The sequence below is a fragment of the Tenrec ecaudatus genome, chromosome 11 (assembly GCF_050624435.1).
Source record: "Tenrec ecaudatus isolate mTenEca1 chromosome 11, mTenEca1.hap1, whole genome shotgun sequence".
Classification (NCBI taxonomy): domain Eukaryota; kingdom Metazoa; phylum Chordata; class Mammalia; order Afrosoricida; family Tenrecidae; genus Tenrec; species Tenrec ecaudatus.
In genome coordinates, this window is record NC_134540.1 from 12,037,616 (window position 1) to 12,056,756 (window position 19,141).

Here is a 19,141-nt window from a genome sequence, read left to right on the forward strand (position 1 = left end):
GGTTCTATTCCAAAAGTCTATTACATTTTAAAAATTTCCCTGTGAAGAAAATGAACTTGTCATATTTTTATGATTATAGTGGATCTATAAGAACTGTTAATTCTTTCAGAAAAATCAGTCAATGAAAATGATCAAATAATACAAACCTATCTTCAGACACAGAATTCTGTGGCTGACTTGATTTTTTGCATACTGCTTGCTATAGCTCTTTGAAGCTATTGTTACTACGTTTCGCGCCCCCCCCTCCTCCCCCCCGTGACAGCTCCCCCTTTGGTTTCACTCATGACCATCCTCCCTGGACCCCAAATTAAGCATAAAAATTAAATTGTGAAATATTTTTGTTCATGGGATAGGAGTTATGTTGTTATCAATACTTTTCTTAATAGGAGCTACAATACCCAAGAATTATTGAACATTTAGTTTTTATTTCAAGTATATTTTTAGGCCTTTATTCTTTGGCTAACTCAATCTGGCAGACAACACCCATTATTTGACTGCCTTTAATTCGTGTCTCTAAATATCCTTTAGGGAAATAAATCTGATTCCAGGCATCTAACTTGGGACACACTGATTCCCCTGTGTGTAATTGTTATTTGAATGAAAATCAACCTTTATTTTATTTAAAGTGACAAATGACTACAGGTTTTACCATTGAATTGTTTAGGTTTGAATCCTGGTGTCATTAACTTACTAGATCTGTAACCTTGGGTAGTTTTTCATCTCAGGCCTGTAAAATTCACCTCAAGGTATTGCTATGAGCTAATACTTGTGCAGAACCTGCCAGTTACAGTACCTTCAACATTTCAAAGTGCTCAATAAATAGTAGTTATTATGATCTTTTGTTGATTTACCTTTAAACATACATTCTGTGTATGTTTTTACAATGTAAATTTAGGGAAAGAGAACAGCCTCCGCGTTTTGCCCAGCCTGGGACATTTGAATTTGAGTATGCATCTCGATGGAAGGCTCTTGACGAAATGGAAAAGCAGCAGCGGGAGCAGGTTGATAGAAACATCAGAGAAGCCAAAGAGAAACTAGAGGCAGAAATGGAAGCAGCTAGGCACGAACACCAGTTAATGCTAATGAGGCAAGGTAAAAACTGGCTTTTACATAGATATGTTATATTTTTCTTTTATTCTCTTCAGCGGTCTTATTTATATTCTATTGATATGTACTAATATTTTAAATTGCCATTAAGTATTGACAGACAAACCTCAAACTGTGTTAGAAACAAAAATCTCTAACCTTGTGGACTTTATACCACCCCCAGGCTTAAACTTATTAAAAATATACTTCTCCTGCATGAATAGTATTGTTGGAGGTCATTCAATTCCCTGCTCCCTCCCATCAAAGTCACTGAGTTATTTTCATTTGTAATTAAAAGATAGTATATTTTGCCAGTACTACATAACCTGATTCTACTGGGGACAAGAAGCACAATGGTTAATTCTTGGTGTGGGTAGTTATGGTATCAAAGCAGCATTTTGTTTGGAAAGAAGAATTGGGACAAACGCTGAGTATTTAAGACTATGTATGTAATTGCATACCAAAAGATTACAAATGAATAATCTTTGACATCTGTAGAAAATATTGTGTATGGTGATGGGAATTTAAGAAAATCAAATTAATCTGTGACTCCACTGATTATATAACATGACGAAACTCATGTCTCCCTCTGCCCCTGTTCTGGGTTTTTATCACCATCTTCTTTTTTTGGGATGTTAAACCAGCTGCATGATGAATACTCGTGTCATCATATAAGAACCACTCGCTAACACTTGGCTCTCTAACTATAGCTGATCTCTTAAAACAAATAATTGTAAATAATTTCTGACTTTGATGACATAGAATCCCGGTGCTCGTGAAGCAGTGCTTGGGAAATTCTTGCCCGAATTCCAACTTAGCTTTGACTGTTATAATTCAAAAGTCACTTGTTGTGATTTTAAACTAAATCTTTATAAATCTCCAAGTATATTTTTCCCTACCTTTCATCCATTTTATGAGTCAGAAGTTTATACTGCAAATTAATTGCCCAATTTAAATTGTTCATTGATAAAATTGGTTCCTGTCCTCTCAGTATGCAAGTACTCTTCCATTTCTACTAGTTTTCCACTTCTGTCCTTTTTATTTTTATCTTCACTTTTGAGTAAATGTTACCTATTGATAAGCATTGTTTTCATGGATGTTGTTTCAGTAAATGGCATTATAGTTTATTGAAAGCATCTATTTGGTTGAAAGTTGACTTCTAGGAGTGGGTTCAGTTCTAAGTTAAAAGGGTATATTAGAAAAAAAAAAAAAGGTATATTAGAGTGGTAGGTTTGGGCTTCTTCCAGTCTGTCTTTCCAGTAAGTTGTCTTTTTCTGAATCTGAGTTTTGTCTACATTTTCCAACCCTTCTAACCAAGAATTGTTTAGAATTGTGTCCTTGGTCAGAGTGGTTAGTTGGCCTGGTACCATCTATTTCTGGTCCCAGGATCTGGGAGACTTGTTTACTGTAGTCTTTATTTTCTTCACTCTTCTCTGCGCTACATGTGGGGGGATGATAATTGTATCATGGATGACCATTCACAAGCTTATACTGATTAAAATACTTGTCCCAAAGGAGCAAAGCACACACACAATTCTCCCCCTCCCCCACAGACTAAGGGAAGAAAATTGACAGCAATGTATCAGACAAGGTTCTAATCTCTAAACACAGGTTCTCAAACTTACTGGGCGGGCCTCCTCTCACTTTGCAGTGGGGGTATTGGAGGTTAAAATCAGCACCCTAGGATATGAAAAAGTTTTTGTACTACAGTTCTGTATAAGCTTTTGCTAGCTTCATTGTATCCTCCCAGCTCCCCCGGGGTTGGGGGCGCAGCATCATTGACTTAGGAGGAAACATAATAGGATAAGCTTACATCAACAGCATACACACAAACAATCCAGTAAAACGAGCAAACATGAACAGACCCTTTAAGAAGACAGGTTGCTAGCAAGCGCAGAAAGAGCCACTTCCCACCATCGGCCTTTAGAGATAACACTAATCAAAGTATACCGAGGTCTCCTCTTGTAAAAATGGCACTGATCATTCTGAACCAGAATGCAACAAATATTAGTGAGGTTGTGCAGAGATTGGTACTTTAAAAATATATAAATACGTGTTTTTATTTAAATGAGTCAACAAGTTATTTACAAACAAATGATTTTACAAACAGATGACATAAATCATTTCACAATTCAGATTCTGTTTTTAACTCTGGTTATGTAATACATTTATAACCTATTTGTGTAAGCTTTCTTTTTTTGAGATTGGTACTTTTAAATTGCTGGTGTAGGGAGTGGCAGTGGACTTGATTTTTGCCTTTCGATATAAATTGTGATTAGTTTTTCCATTTTGTTATATAACTTTGTAGGGGATTGTACTGGTATTGCATTCACGATTTATAGATTGCTTTGAGTAGCATTGATATTTTCTTGGTTTTCCACATTCTCATAGGATTTTTATTTTTGGTTATAATGTTTTCATTTTTCTTTTTTAAATGATCAATCTTTTTATTGGGATCACTTACAGATAAGACATTCCATAGTTAATCATATCAAGCAGTATTTATTGTACAATTGGTACTATAATCAGTTTCAAAACATTTTCTTTCTTCTTGAACTCCTTGATATCAGATCCCCTTTTATCCCCTCCCTTCCCCAGGTACTTTCTTTTTAAAACTTTATTTTAATTGGAGTTAATACATATGTAATTCCATAGTTGAATCAAGCAGTCTTGTATAATTGTTACTACATTCTGTTTCCAAACATTCTTTTCCTTCCTGGACTCCTTGACACTGTCTTGTCTCCCTTTATACTTTCTCTCCCCCAACTGACATTTTCATAATGCTAAATCTTCAGTCCATGAGGCATGTGTTTCTTTTTTGTTGGTCTCTCTTAGTTTCCTAGAGTGTGTTTTGTAGCTTTCTTTTATGCTAGACATAAGACTTTCATATCCTTTGTTTAATTTATTGTAGGCATTTTATCATTTGTAGGAGGGGGATGGGACAGCTATTATTACCAATATTTTCCCTTGTGATTTCTTTTTTTTTTTTGGTTCTCCTGGTTATAGTAGAGGAATCCTACTTCTGTATGTTGATATTGCAGCTGCAAATTGGCCTTTTATTACTAACTTTCTTGTGGGAATCTGGAGTTTTCTATGTATAAGATCAGGTCATCTGCCCTACATCTTTCTTGCCTTATATTGAGTAATGGTGTGACAATGTACAGCACAGTAAAACTTGATCAGGGCTACACAGCACTGGTGAGAAGTAAACCATTAAAAGCCTCTACTTTCCCCCTAGTATTTGATGCTCAAGGTTCCAGGATTTTCACCTGTGTTTGTTTCACTTGCTGTCTCGGATCTTTGCTATCTCGGAATACTTGGTCCATCTGGATAAGCCAGCATCTTGGCTCCATTCCTTGCTTCATTACAATAAGTATCTAATTGCCTTAGGTTTTGTATCTCATTTCTGTAGTAGTCACCAGGCTTCAGGTATATTCTTCAGTTTCTGGATTTCTTCCCTTCTAATTTTTTTCCCCAAATCATTTTATTGGGGGCTCGTACAACTCTTAAGACAATCCCTACATCCATCCATTGTGTCGAGCACATTTGTACATTTGTTGCCACCATTATTCTCAAAACATTTGCTTTCTACTTGAGCCCTTGGTATCAGCTTCTCATTTTTTTCTCCTTCCCTCCCCGCTCTCACCTCACAACTCTTTTTTAAAATAAATCATTTTATTCGGGGCTCGTATAACTCTTATTACAATCCATACATACATCTATTGTGTCAAGTACATTTGTACCTTTGTTGCCATGATCATTCTCAAAACATTTTCTTTCTACTCTAGCCCTTTGTATCAGCTCATCTCCCCCCACCCCCCATGAACCCTTGATAAATTATTTTGTCATGTCTTAAACTGTCTGATGTCTCCCTTCACCCACTTTTCTGTTGTCCGTCCTCCAGGGAGGGGGTTATATGGAGATCATTGTGGTCATTTCTCCCTCACCTGCCCCTTCCCCTCCTGGTACCTCTACTCTCATTATTGGTCCTGGGGTTTATTTCTCCTGGATTCCTTGTGTTTCCAGTTCCTGACTATAGCACTGTACATCCTCTGGTCTAGCCGAATTTGTAAGGTAGAATGGGGATCATGATAATAGGGGGGAGGAATCATTAAATAACTAGAGGAAAATTGTATGTTTCATCGTTGCTATACTGCACCCTGGTTGGCTTGTCTCCTCCCCGCAACCCTTCTGTACAGATGGGCTTTGGTTCTCCACTCCACAATCCCCTCCCATTCACAATGAAATGATTTTTTTGTTCTTTGATGCCTAATACTTGATCCTAATTGACACCTCATAATCACACAGGCTGATGTGCTTCCAGGTGGGCTTTGTTGCTTTTCAGTTAGATGGCTGCTCGTGTATCTTCAAGCCAGATGCTATATCTTTTTGTAATTGGGCACCATGAGCTTTCTTCACCACATTTGCTATGTACTCTCTTTGTTTTCAGCAATCGTGTCGGGAAGGTGAGCATCATGTAATGCCAGGTTAATAGAAGAAAGTTTTCTTGCATTGAGGGGAGTACCGGAGTGGAGACCCAATGTCAATCTGTTACCTTAGTACTAAACCTATAAATATGTGTACATAGATCTATTTCCTCATCATATATTAATATGTTTGCATACGTACATGTCTGTATTTAGACCTCTATAAATGTCCTTTGCCTCCTAGTTCTTTCCTCTATTTCCTTTTACTTTCATCTTGTCCCACTATCATGTTCAACCTTCATTGGGATTTCAGTAATTCCTCTTGGTTACATTGCCCTTGATCAAGTCCTATAAGGTCTCCTTCACCCTCCCAGCCATCCATATTGGATCACTTGTTATTTCCCTGTCCCTGGGTTGGTTAGCACCCATTTTCTTTCCCCTGCCTCCCCCTCTCTTATGTCCCCCTGGAATCCTTAGTCCCCTTATTTTCTCATCCAGATTGTTTATTTCTCCTATCTTATCTAGAGAAGACCTGAGAGATAATTACATGCACAAAAAATAAGAGCAAAACAAGGCAACCAAAGAAAACAAAACAACAACAAACCAATAGCAATAAAACAAAACCCAAAAGAAAAGACTTTAAATTGTTCAAGGTCTGTTGCTCTGTTGGTGTGTTTTCTGGTGGAGTCTGATGGGGTGCCATGCTCTAGCTCCAAAGTCTATTTTTGGCATTCCCTGGGGACTTTGTTGCTCTTTTCCCCTTGCTGTTCTTTAACCTTAGTGTTTCGCCTCAGTGTGGTAGGGTCAGTGGGGCACAATTCCAGCGGTGTGTCTCCAGTGTTTTCCCCCATAATGTTTTGGTTCAGTGAGGGACGGTGTCTCGTGACACCAGCCTTCTAATCCTTTCTGTGCTTTGGCTGCTCTGGGTGGGAGTATCTTCCTCAGGACTTGGTGGGCCAGGACGTTTTCCATTCTTTCTTCCTCTCCCTTCATTTGCTCCTGTGTGCTCTGCTCAGACACGTTCCTCTCTCTGAGCTGTGGCTTCAGTGCTGTCCTCTGATGTGAATTCTTTTGCAGGGAGGGGGTGCTGTCCACATAGTTGGGATTGGGGCCAGCCCCTCAGACCTCTATATTGGTTCTCTGTCTTCCCTTTCATTTTGACTTGTAAACATTTTGCATATTAGTTCCTACTTTTTTCCCCTTTTATTAATCATTTTATTGGGGGCTTGTACAACTCTTACACAATCCATATGTACATTCATTGTGTCAAGCACATTTGTATATTTGTTGTCATCATCATTCTCAAATTATTTTCTTTCTACTTGAGCCCTTGGTATCTGCTCATTTTCCCCCCATTTCCCCACCCTTCCTCCTTTCCTCTCCTCACCCTTGATAATTGAAAAATTATTTTATTTTTTCCCTTTAAAGGCAAATTTTATTACAATCCATTTAATCATTCTGGTAAATTATTTCCTATCTTGCATAAAATATACAAATTGTCATCTAAGATTAAGCACTAAATCATTTGACAGTGTTTGTTTCTCTCTGTTTGTTGCTGTGGAGTGGTTTTGTTATGAGGGTGTGGTGGGCATCTCTGGGTAGCATAAATGGTTTGACATTAGACTTCCAGCTAAACAGTTAATTCTATTCAAACCCATCCACGGGCATCTCAGACGGTAAATCTTGTCACAGTTCTCCAAACCCTTTTGAGCAGTTTTTGCCCATATGTAACCATCATTATAGGAAAAAGTTCAGAATTTCCCCCATGACTCACGTGTTCATCATTGTTAAGAGCAATAAATCACGTTAACACTCGACTGCCTATTATGCTCCTTTCTCTCCATGAGGCGGTGTTCATTATCACTCTTCATGCACTTCATGCACTGTTCGTAACCTGTTATCGGATTTACTGCTGATGGGTTCCATTCCAGTGCTACAGAAAGTCCCAGAATAATATAAGACTGACAAAACTTGTCTGTCTGATTTTATATTTGGGAGACAAGGGAGAGGAAAAAATTTAATTCAAGTTGTTAGAAGTATATTGTTTTTAAATGATATCTTTGGATTTCTAGTTATAAAGTAAGACAAAATGAGGACATGGGCATTTTCTGCACTCCCCTTTTCTTTCTTGATTTTTGTTCACTCTTTATTTTTTGAATTTAACACGGTCAGTTTGTTGTATTCTGGTGGCTAATATGTTCCTGTTATGCTGGAAGTTGTCACTGGTATTTCAAATGTCAGCAGGTTCACCCAAAGCTGAACAGAACTTCCAGACTTGGAACAGGCTATTAGCCAAGGAAAACCTTCAAAAAGAAGCAGAATATTATTGGAGATAGTTCCAGAAGTTGAGTCCCTCAGGTCCCAAAGCACTCAAAATATGACTGAGAAAGAGGTGCCTTTTCAAAGTAAAGTCTATCATAATGGGGTAAATAAAGCCTGCAGAAGTAAATCCTTTGAGACCTTCATTTGCTGTTAGGGTACTTCCCTGAAATCATTTAATTACCGAAACTTGGAATGTACAAAGTATGCATGTAGGAGAATTGGAAATTGAAAAAATGAAATGAAACATAAAAATCGACATCCTAGGAACTAATGAACTTAAATGGACTGTTATTGGCCATTTTGAACAAGAAAATTATGGTTTACTAGGCTAGGGATGAGACAATATAGAGGAATGGCCTTGCAATCATCTTCAAAAAAGATATTTTTGAAGGTCTATCTACAATTATAGATACTTTCTGTGATAGGATTATATCTATCCCTATTCAAGGAAACCCAGTCACTCTTAAACTGTTCAAATTTATGCAGAAACCATCAAAGCTAGTAATGAAGAAGTTGAAGAATTTTACCAACATCTTCAGTCTGAAAATGATTAAGCATGCTGTCCAGATTCATTGACAGTTACTGGTTATTGGAATGTAAAAGTTGGAATCTGTAAATAACAGTAATTGGAAAATATGGTCTTGGTAACAAATGGAATCAGAGATTGCATGGTAGACTTTTTCAAGACCCAAAACTTCATCATAAATAACCTATTTCAATGACACAAATACTGACAACAGACTTCGGACTTTTTCCGATGGAATGCAGAGAAATCAAGTTGTCTACATATGTGAGAAGAGAAGATGGAAAAGAAGCTCAAATAGCAGCTGAAACTAGGCCAGGGATTAAGTGTGGACAAGATCATCAACTGGTCATCTGTAAGTTCAGGTTCAAGCTGAAGTAAATGGAAGTAAGTCTGTAAGAGTCAGAATATGACTGTGAGCCTATTGTCCCTGAACTTTGAGAACATCTTAAGAAAGTCATACATGAAGCGACATTTCATTGACAAGGCAAGTAAGAAGGAATAGATCAAAGTGGATGCAGCAGATACTGTAGAGTAGCTAAGGCATACTGAAGAAATGATAAAAATCAAAGAGCTGAATGGAACAATTCAAAGGGCACCTTGAGTAAAATATCGATAGAGGAATGTGCAAAGATTAGAGTTACAAAACCCAAAAGTAACAAAATGCTCAGTGTATGTGTAACTGAAAGAATCTCGAGATAACTTCCATGCTCGAGTTGCAATTTTGAAGGCTACTACGGGCAAAGTATTTAATGGGAAGCATCAAAATAAGATGGAAAGAATACTCAGTTAATACAGCAAAAAGAATTAGTGGACATTCAACCATTTCAAGAGATAGCACACGAGGAAGAACACACAGTACTGCAGAAAGAAATTCAAGATGCACTGAAAGCATTAGCTGGATACAAGGTTCCAGGAATCGATGTATCTCAATTGAAATGTCTCAGCAAGTTGTTGAAGCACCTGAAGTGATACCTTGTCTGTGCCAGGACATTTGGAAGACAACTACTTGGCCAACTGACTGGAAGAGATCCATATTTGTAACCATTCCAAAGAAAAATTACCCAGGAGAATTCTCAAAGTGTAGAACAATATTGATAATGCACATACAAGCAAAACTTTGCTGAAGATCATAAAACAACAGCTGCAGTACATTGATGTTGAGTTGCCAGAAGTATACACTAGATTTAGAAGAGGACATGGAACAAGAGATAATATTCCTGATGTCAGATTGTTCTTGGCTTAAAGTAGAGAATATCAGAAAGATGTTTACTTGTGTTTTATAGACTATGCCAAGACATTCCGGTGTGAGAATGATAAACTATGGGAGAGAGTCTTGGGGAAGAATGGGAATCCCAGGAACATTTAATTTTGCCTATGTGGAACCTTTATATGGGTCAAGAGACAGCTGTTTGGGTAGAATCAGGACATAACACATAGTTCAAATATCACGAAAGGTGTCCACATGCAGAGAAGCTGCATGGAGGAGAAAATGGATCCAGGGGGCAGTTTAGCACTGAAACACTACGCTCCTCTCCTCACTATTTTCTCAGCTCAGTCTTTCAATTCTTGGCTAGACTGGTATACAGACAGCTGCACAGATGAGAGCTTCCATTGTATGGAATTCAGGAAAGACAAATCCTTTCAGAAACAGTAATGGGAGCAATGATTCTAGGAGTATAGGGGAAGGGAATGGGCAGGAAGGGATAGAAGGGGGAAATGGAGAACAAAGCTGGCAGAATAACCCCTATTGGGAAGAATACCAGGAAAGTAGGTGAAGGTATAGAATGGGTGGCGTAAGACATGTATAAACAATAACGATACATAAGACTTTGTGGGGGTGGCAGGGTGAGGTAGGGAGGGAAAAAGAAAAAGCTGCAAAGGGCTCACGAAAGATAATGTTTAGAAATTGTTGATGTCAATAATTGTACATCTTCTTAAGATAATGAATGTTTGGCCTGTTACATGTAAGAGCCCCCAATAAAATGATCTATTCTTTAAAAAGAGAGAAAAAAGAAAGGGAATATTATCAGGAAAAGGTGTACTGACTTTGTACCATCAAGATTGGATCCTCTCACCCTACTTATTGGTCTGTATGCCAAACAACTAATTAGAGAAGCTGGATTATATGAAGAAAATGTGGCATCAGTATTAGAGGAAGGTTTAGTAAGAACCTTTGATATACAGATGACACAATCTTGCTTGCTGAGAGGAGGACTTGAAGTTCTTTTTGATAAAGATCAAGGATTTCAGCCTTCTTGTGGGTTACAACTAGATGTAAATTAAACCAAAAGCATCATAACTGGACCAATAGATAACATCAGCTTGATTGGAGAAATGGTGGAAGTTGTCAAGGAATTGAAATTGCTTGGATCTACAATCAGTGTTCTTGGAAGGAGCAATCAGGAGGTCGAAACATAATGAATGCATTGAGTGAATCTGCTGCACAAGATTTCTTTTAATCAAGGATGTTAAAAATGAAGGATGTTACTCAAAGGCAAGGAGTCAGGTTCACCTGACCCAAGCCATAGTATTATTTTCCACTGTTGATTAAGGAAGATTCAAGAAAAATGCATGCATTTCAATTGTGGTGCTTGCACATAATATTGAAATAATCATGATCTCCCAGAACAACAAACATCTGTTTGGGAAGAACCACAGTCAGAATGCTCCTTAGAAGCAAGGTTGTTGAGACTTGGTCTCATGTAACTTGGGCATGTTGTCAGGAGAGTCCAGTCCCTGGAGAAGGACATCATGTTTGGTAAGATGTAGTGAGCAAAAAAAAGGGGGGAAAAAAGACCTTTGAAAAGATCAAGTTTGATTGATTCAAACATAGGAACAATTGTGAGGATGATGCAGGACCGGGCAGGGCTTCATTCTGTTTTTCCTAAGTTTTCTGAGTTGGAACCATTTTGTTGGTACCTAAAAACATCTTCAAAAATTTTAATTAGGATTCTCATGTCTTTACCTTAATACTTGTTACTGCTTTTTTAGTAAGAAGGGTTTTATATAAACATTATTTCTTCAGGTTTTCCCTTCAACTCTTAAATTTTATCCTTGTATTTTTTACTGGAACTTGAATGATTAAAAAAGTTTTGGGTGCCCCCTCCTCCCCCTTCATGTATTCAGTCGTGCCATTTCGTTGTCGTCTGGAATCGGATGTTTGTGTGTAGTCTGAAATAAGCTTGATTCTCCTCTTGCATGTCCCCTCTAATCTTTAGAGCCCTCTAAAGATTTCCATTTAGAGTTTGAATTTCAGTAACTTAATGGAGCATCTGTTATCCCTTCTTCCCTCTAATATTTTGTTATGAAAAATATTTTAACATAAAACAAAGTTGAAGTAATTTTCAGGTGTTCACTCCCATTAACGTTTCCTGTACTTTCCCCATCTACTCACCCTCTTGTTTAAAATGGATGAGGGGGGAATAAAAAGTTTATGGGAAATTTCATTAGATTTTTTATCTTTTAATTGAAGAAACAGATTTTTTTCTAGCTGTATCGTTTTAAATTATCTTTTTGTATTAGATATATACATTTTAAAGAAATTTCTGTGAACGATTTACTAGAGTAATCATTGAAACCAGTTTTTATAAAATTTTTGTTTGTAATTTCCACCCCCATAAATAAAGTATTAACATTGTGCATTTTCAACTTTTCTAGAATTTATCCTTTTATTTGATGATCCAACTGCTAATTACATTATTTCTTTCTATTCTAACAAGAATGTTCAAGACAGGTTTTCACATTGGTTATGTATTAAGTAAACCAAACAAGAACCAAATCTGTTTCATTGATTGAATTCTGATTTATACCCACCCTGTAGGATAGACTAGAACTGCCCTCAGGACTTGTAGGAACAGTGTCACATCATTTCTTCTGGGTAACTAATCTAGTGTGTTTGCGCTGCATGTCTTTTACAATAGCAGACAAATAGTTAGCCAATGTGCCACTAAGCTCTTGTGTAAAAGGTAGCTGCTCTTTTAAAAACAGATGCATTATAAAATAAGTCATGTTTATATTAGACATGGAATGGAAATGTTCACATAGTTGTTTGGTTTTCAACACCAATTGCATCTTGGAGTCTCCTAGGGAGTATCAAAATATACCAGGGTCCATTGTTACAGTAGCGTTCTTTATGTTAAAACATACTGCTTTTTGCTTCACTGGATAGCCGCAAACAAGATTTCTCAGAAATGCATTTATCTTCGTCTCATTTTGGGACCGAAGGAAAAAAGATGTTCAGTTCAAGACTAACATCAGATATTTATAGAATTCAAGTGGATTTCTTTTTTTTTTTTCAAGTGGATTTCTTCACAAACAATTGAAACTGTAAGAGTTTGCGACCCTGATACGTTGTTGGCGAGGCTCTACCAACTGTGGGAATAGAATTACTCAAACAGAAATGTTCAGAATAGAAACACCATGCGACCAAACATCAGACACATTATTTAGTATATACCCTGCAGATCTATCCACAATTGCAAGAAGATGGTAAAAATCTAGATGCCTGTTGGTGAACAAATGAGTAAATAAACTTATAATACATACATATAGTGGAATACCTTGCATCATTAACTGGTAGTGATGAAACTGATACACCTCATGTTATGTATGGTTGGAGAACACTGTGATGAAGTTAGTCACAAAAAGAAAAATGTAAGGTAAACTTTGTTTTCATTAACAATAGAGACTGATTGATGAATACCAAAGATGGTAAGGGGATTGGGGAACATGGAATTAATAGTCAAGACTCGGAGACGGTAAACTCTTTAGATGGGGTAGCCAATCCTGTCCCTCACAAGTTAAAAATTATTTGAGATCCATCAGCTTTTTTCACCACATTTGCTTATACACTCACTTTGTCTTCAGTGACTGTGTCGGGAAGGTGAGCATCATAGAATGCCAGTTTAATAGAAGAAGGTATTCTTGCATTGAGGGAGTACTTGAGTGGAGGCCCAAGGTCCTTCCGCCACCTTAATACTAAACCTATAAATATAGGCACATAGATGTATCTCCCCATCCTCATGTATATATTTGCATATGTACATGTCTTTATCTAGACCACTATAAATGCCCTTTGCCTCCTAGTGCTTTCCTCCATCTCCCTTGACTTTCCTCCTGTCCCACTATCATGCTCCGCCCCCACCTAGGTTACAGCTATACCTCTTCTTTACGTAACCTTACCCTTGATCATTCCCTACCTGGCCTGCCACTCCCCTCTCACCACCAATTTGGATCACTTGTTGTTCCCTTGTCCCTGGGTTTGTTAACACCATTTCCTTAAACACCCCCCCCCCCCGCGCCCCAACCTATCCCATTTCCCCCCGGAACTGTCAGCCCTGTTGTTTTTCCTCCAGATACTCATCCAGCTTATTTTATTTAGATAGACCTGCGGAGATAATAACATGTACAAAACCAAGACAGCAAAACCAAACAATATAATATACAAGAAAACAACTACAAGAAACCACTGATAGAAAACAAAACAAAACACAACAAGAAAGAAAAGCTTGCAGTTAGGTCAAGGATCGTTTGTTGGCCTTTAGGAGTGTTTTCCAGTCCAGTCTGTTGGGGCACCACGCCCTGGCCCCAAAGTTCACCTTCAGCATTCCCCGGGGACCTTGCTGCTCCAGTCCCTTGCTGTTCCGCTGCACTCCCGAGTGTTTTGCCTCAGTGTGGTGGGATCACGTCGGGCGCAATTCCCACTCTGTGTCTCCGCTGCTTTCCCCCCACAGGGTCAGTGAGGGTCGTCATGTCTCATAGGGGGCTAGCCATGTGGTCCTCTTTGTGGACTGGCTGCTCTCATTGGGGTCATCGTCCTCAAAGCCTGGTGGGCGATGTCTCCACTGTTACTTAAGAGATTTGATTTAATTCGTTTTAGGTTGAAAGGTACTTAAGCAATTCTGATTAGAGGTTAAATTGAGACGCATTGCATAATAGTTTGAAATTAGTGTACTATTTGGGTATTTAAAAGATACCACAGTGTATTCTTAGTTTCATGTTATCAGAATGATGTAGGCCCTGCCTACATAACAAAACATTTTTTTGAGTGCAGCTTCAAATCCTGTATTGCTATTTTTTAAATTGCCAATTAAGTCTATTTGACTATTTTTTTGGGATACTTGGCTTTTGTAAAGAATTAGAGTGGAAGTGGAGATCTGAGTGTAGGTAAAGTGTAGCAGGATGGATATGGCAAATTTACCGTTTGTCAAAGTGCATTTTAATTTAGTCATATTTTTAATTTTAGACTGTAAGAAACAATACTTTGGAGGGTTATGATGCTTCAAGGAATTATTTGTAATAGTAACAATTACTACTACTGTGTATAATACCTAGATGTGAAATTACTGTTGGGCCACAATTCTGTTCTACTTTTTGAGGAACCATCACAGGTTTCCATGGTGGTCGGATCACTTAGAATCTCTGCAGCAATCTTTAAGGGACCTAATTTCTCTTTCTTTTTTTTAAACAATTTATTGGGGCTGATACAATTCTTTTCACAGTTCATACATATACATACATCAATTGTATAAAGCACATCTGTACAGTCTTTGCCCTAATCATTTTTTTCTCTTTTCTTCTTTTACATTTTATTAGGGACTCAAACAACTCTTACCACAATCCATACATATACATACATCAATTGTATAAAGCACATCCATACATTCCCTGCCCCAATCATTCTCAAGGCATTTGCTCTCCACTTAAGCCCCTTGCATCAGGTCCTCTTTCCCCCCCCCTCCCCATTCCCCCCTCCCTCATATGCCCTTGGTAATTTATACCTCGTTATTTTGTCATATCTTGCCCTATCCGGAGTCTCCCTTCCCCCCTTCTCTGCTGTCCCTCTCCCAGGGAAGAGGTCACATGTGGATCCTTGTAATCAGTTCCCCCTTTCCAACCCACTCACCCTCCACTCTCCCAGCATCGTCCCTCACACCCTTGGTCCTGAAGGTATCATCCACCCTGGATTCCCTGTACCTCCAACCCTCATATGTACCAGTGTACAGCCTCTGTCCTATCCAGGCCTGCAAGGTAGAATTCGGATCATGGTAGTTGGGGGGAGGAAGCATCCAGGATCCGGGGGAAAGCTGTGTTCTTCATCGGTACTACCTCACACCCTAATTAACCCATTCCTCTCCTAAACCCCTCTATGAGGGGATCTCCATTGGCCGACCCTTGGGCCTTGGGTCTCCACTCTGCACTTCCCCCTTCATTTAATATGATATATATATACATATATACAGATATACACATATATACACATACATACACACACTTATATCTTTTTTTTTTTTTTTGCATGATGCCTTATACCTGGTCCCTTGGGCACCTCGTGATCGCACTGGCCGGTGTGCTTCTTCCATGTGGGCTTATTTGCTTCTGAGCTAGATGGCCGCTTGTTCACCTTCAAGCCTTTAAGACCCCAGACACTATCTCTTTTGATAGCCGGGCACCATCAGCTTTCTTCACCACATTTGCTTATGCACCCATTTGTCTTCAGCGATCCTATCATGGAGGTGTGCAGTCAATGATATGATTTTTTGTTCTTTGATGCCTGGTAACTGATCCCTTTGGGACCACTCGATCACACAGGCTGGTGTGTTCTTCCATGTGGACTTTGTTGCTTCTGAGCTAGATGGCCGCTTGTTTATCTTCAAGCCTTTAAGACCCCAGTCACTATCTCTTTTGATAGCCGGGCACCATCAGCTTTCTTCATCACATTTACTTGTTCACCCACTTTGGCTCCAGCCGTTGTGTTGGGAGAGTGAGCATCATAGTGTTCCAATTTAATAAAAGAAGGTATTCATGCATTGAGGGAGTGTTTGAGTAGAGGCCCAAGGTCCTTCCACCACCTTAATACTTGACCTATAAATATAGACACATAGATCTATTTCCCCATCCTCCTATATATATTTGCATGTACATGTCTTTGTCTAGACCTCCATGAATGCCCTTTGACTCCTAGCTCTTTCCTCCATCTCCCTTGACCTTCCTCCTGCCCTACGACCATGCTTCGTCGCCACCTGGGCTAGAGTATACCTCTTCTCTAAGCAACCTTACCCTTGATCATTTCCCACCAGGCCTGCCACTCCCCCTTCTCTACCATTTGGAGTCCCATGTTTTTCCCTTGTCCCTGGGTTTGTTAACACCACTTCCTTCCCCCCCCTACCCCCCCACCCCATGTCCCCCTGGAACTGTCGGGACCTAATTTCTCTACGTCCTCCCCAGCCTTTTTTTTCTTGGGAATATGTTGGATTGCTGATGCGAGGTTGAGAGTTCAAACCCGCTAGCCCCTGTGAGGCAGAGAGATGAGGGTGTTTGTTTCCATAAAGATTAAAGCTTTAGGAACTATCCAGTGGTTAACCAGTGCAATTTTGTTGGGATCACCACTGTGTTGATAAACCTAGTAGGAGTTTCTTAATCAAATTCAATACCACCAGCTAATTCAAACTCGGAACAACTGTATGGGACAGAGTAGCCAAAGTGTCCCTTTGGGTTTCCAAGTCTTTAATCTTTACAGAAGTCTCATCGGAAGACATGATAACAGGAAAATAAGAACAGCCCATAATTGTGTCATTCCAATCATTTAAATATATTTTCTACTACTTTTTAACTTAACATATTCTTAAATATTTGTGTGAGGTATCATAGACAATTTATAGCAGTTGAGATCCTTACGGACTACATTGCTCTGCAGACCTGTTTGTTTATTGTATTGTGGTGCCCCTCTTGTTGATGATACGACAAGGATTGGTGGTAACAAAAATACTAATTTGTTTAAGTAAATGATCTGCACAACAGTATTCGGCCTTTCAAGAATTCGCTCATAGAACATTGACTCTGGGCTGCCGGGTGGGGATTGGGGTCTCTGTCTGATGATTGTAGTGTGTTGGATGTGATGTTCCATTCTAAATGACGATGACGCTTGGCCCTTCGTTGCACCTATGCTGATGCCTCTTCCAAGCCATATAGTTGGGCTCTGCATGTGCTATTTAAAAGTGCTGTAGTTAATTTAGATAGTGTAGTGAAAATGAGCTAATAGTTACTGTTTATTCTACTTTGAGAGTGTGACATGAACTTTGTGTGATAAAATCTATTTACTAACAGGTTGAGTCTCAATATTCTTTTGATATACATAGGCATTAACAGTAATCTGATTAGCCATTAAAATTATTAATAAAGTATATGAACAGCTTAATGTATTCCCAGCATAGAAATATGTGTGTTCATTGATATAAAAAGACAGAAAGGGAAACTGAAAACATTAACATGTCATCAATATCTTATAGATCTCATGAGGCGTCAAGAAGAACTTAGACGCTTGGAAGAACTCAGAAACCAAGAACTTCAAAAACGAAAACAAATACAACTAAGGTAAAAAATAGAATTGTAAAAAATGAAATGTACATAATGTATTATAAAGAAGGTATAAAAGGTGAGCAAGTTACTCAATTTATTAGTTTTTATTTATAATCATTTTGTTGATTAGGACATTTTTATAACTATGAGACAAGGCTGTAGGCCTGCATGTAACATAAAACGGTGTTAAAACTCAGTGAAATTTCCAGAGCATAGTTTCCCGTATCATAGCAACACACAAGCAACCTAGTGCCAGAAACTAATAATCATAGATGGAGAAAAGATTGAAGTTGCCAAGGATTTTACTCAGATTCACAATCAACTCTGATGGAAACAACAATCAGTACAGAAGACTTCTGTAAAGTATTAAAGAGCCAAGATGTCACTGAGGATGAACATGGGCCTCACTGAGGCCTTGGTTCTTTCAGTGGCTTTCTGTGCATGAGAAAGCTGGGTAATGAATAAGGAAGATTGGAGGATAATTGATGCATGTCAGTTTTCGTGTTGGTGAAGAATACTCAAAACCTTCGTCGGCTTGAAGAACAAACAAATCTGTGTTAGTGAAGTATGTTCCTGGAAGATGAAGGATGGAAGTGTTATTACAAGAGACCAGTCCCTAGAAAAGGACATTGCATTTGGTAAAGCAGAGTGAGTAAAAAAATTGGAAAGCCCTCGATGAAATGTAAGTGGCTCCAACAGTATTTTCTTCTGTTGTATGGTAGTACTGTTATGAGCTGGAACTGACACTAAAGCAACATTATTTACTGACCTTTTGGGATATATTTTACCTACCTGTAGTGTTTATTTCACAAATATAAAATCACTAAGAACATATTTAGGCATCTGTGCTGCGATTGATTTATTATTTTTTTTCTCTCTTTTTTTCCCCAGAGATGAGAGGGTAAGAATGCAGGGTGGTGAGGGGTGGTATACGGGGTGTAGGGGACTGTGGGATGGTGGATGAGTGAGGTGTTGGAGGGCTGGGTGCTGGTGATAGAAGGATGGGGTGGTAGAAATGAAGGAGTGGACGATGTGAAGGGGTAGGGGGTGAGAGGGCTGGGGGTGATGGACTAGAGGGTGGGGAGGTTAGTGATGAAGCAGAGAGGGGGACACGATTGATTTATTTTAAAACACATTGCTGCAAGTAGAATCCATGGTAAAAGACATGGGTATCTATAATAGTATATGACAAATACCATTGGTAAGCATTTCCATTTATGCTGGAAAATAAATTTGGGAGGTTGGTTGATTCAAGAACATAAACAGAAGTTAATCACTTTTCTTATATTTGCAGTATTGTGAAAATTTAAACGTGCTCTCAAAGTAGCAAGTGCATATGATATAAAGAAAGGCTCATGTTAATAGAAGAGTATAAAAAAGAAAATAAAAAGCCATGAATGAGAAGTATTTCAGCGTGGAGATT

At 38.6% G+C, this 19,141-nt stretch overlaps 1 protein-coding gene and 1 non-coding gene across 3 annotated transcripts in view; both read left to right on the forward strand.

Moving 5' to 3' along the window:
* Positions 1–19,141, forward strand: part of PSPC1 (paraspeckle component 1) — a 72,097-nt gene that overhangs the window by 26,240 nt on the left and 26,716 nt on the right. For both annotated transcript variants that reach the window (XM_075562868.1, XM_075562869.1), the window contains exons 4-5: positions 896–1,092; positions 17,649–17,733. In XM_075562868.1, coding sequence (XP_075418983.1) covers positions 896–1,092; positions 17,649–17,733 — 282 coding nt within the window. The remainder of the gene's footprint in view (positions 1–895; positions 1,093–17,648; positions 17,734–19,141) is intronic.
* On the forward strand, positions 7,392–7,517 carry LOC142462051 (small nucleolar RNA SNORA54). Its single transcript, XR_012787197.1, has one exon. It is a non-coding gene; the product is annotated as a small nucleolar RNA SNORA54 (small nucleolar RNA).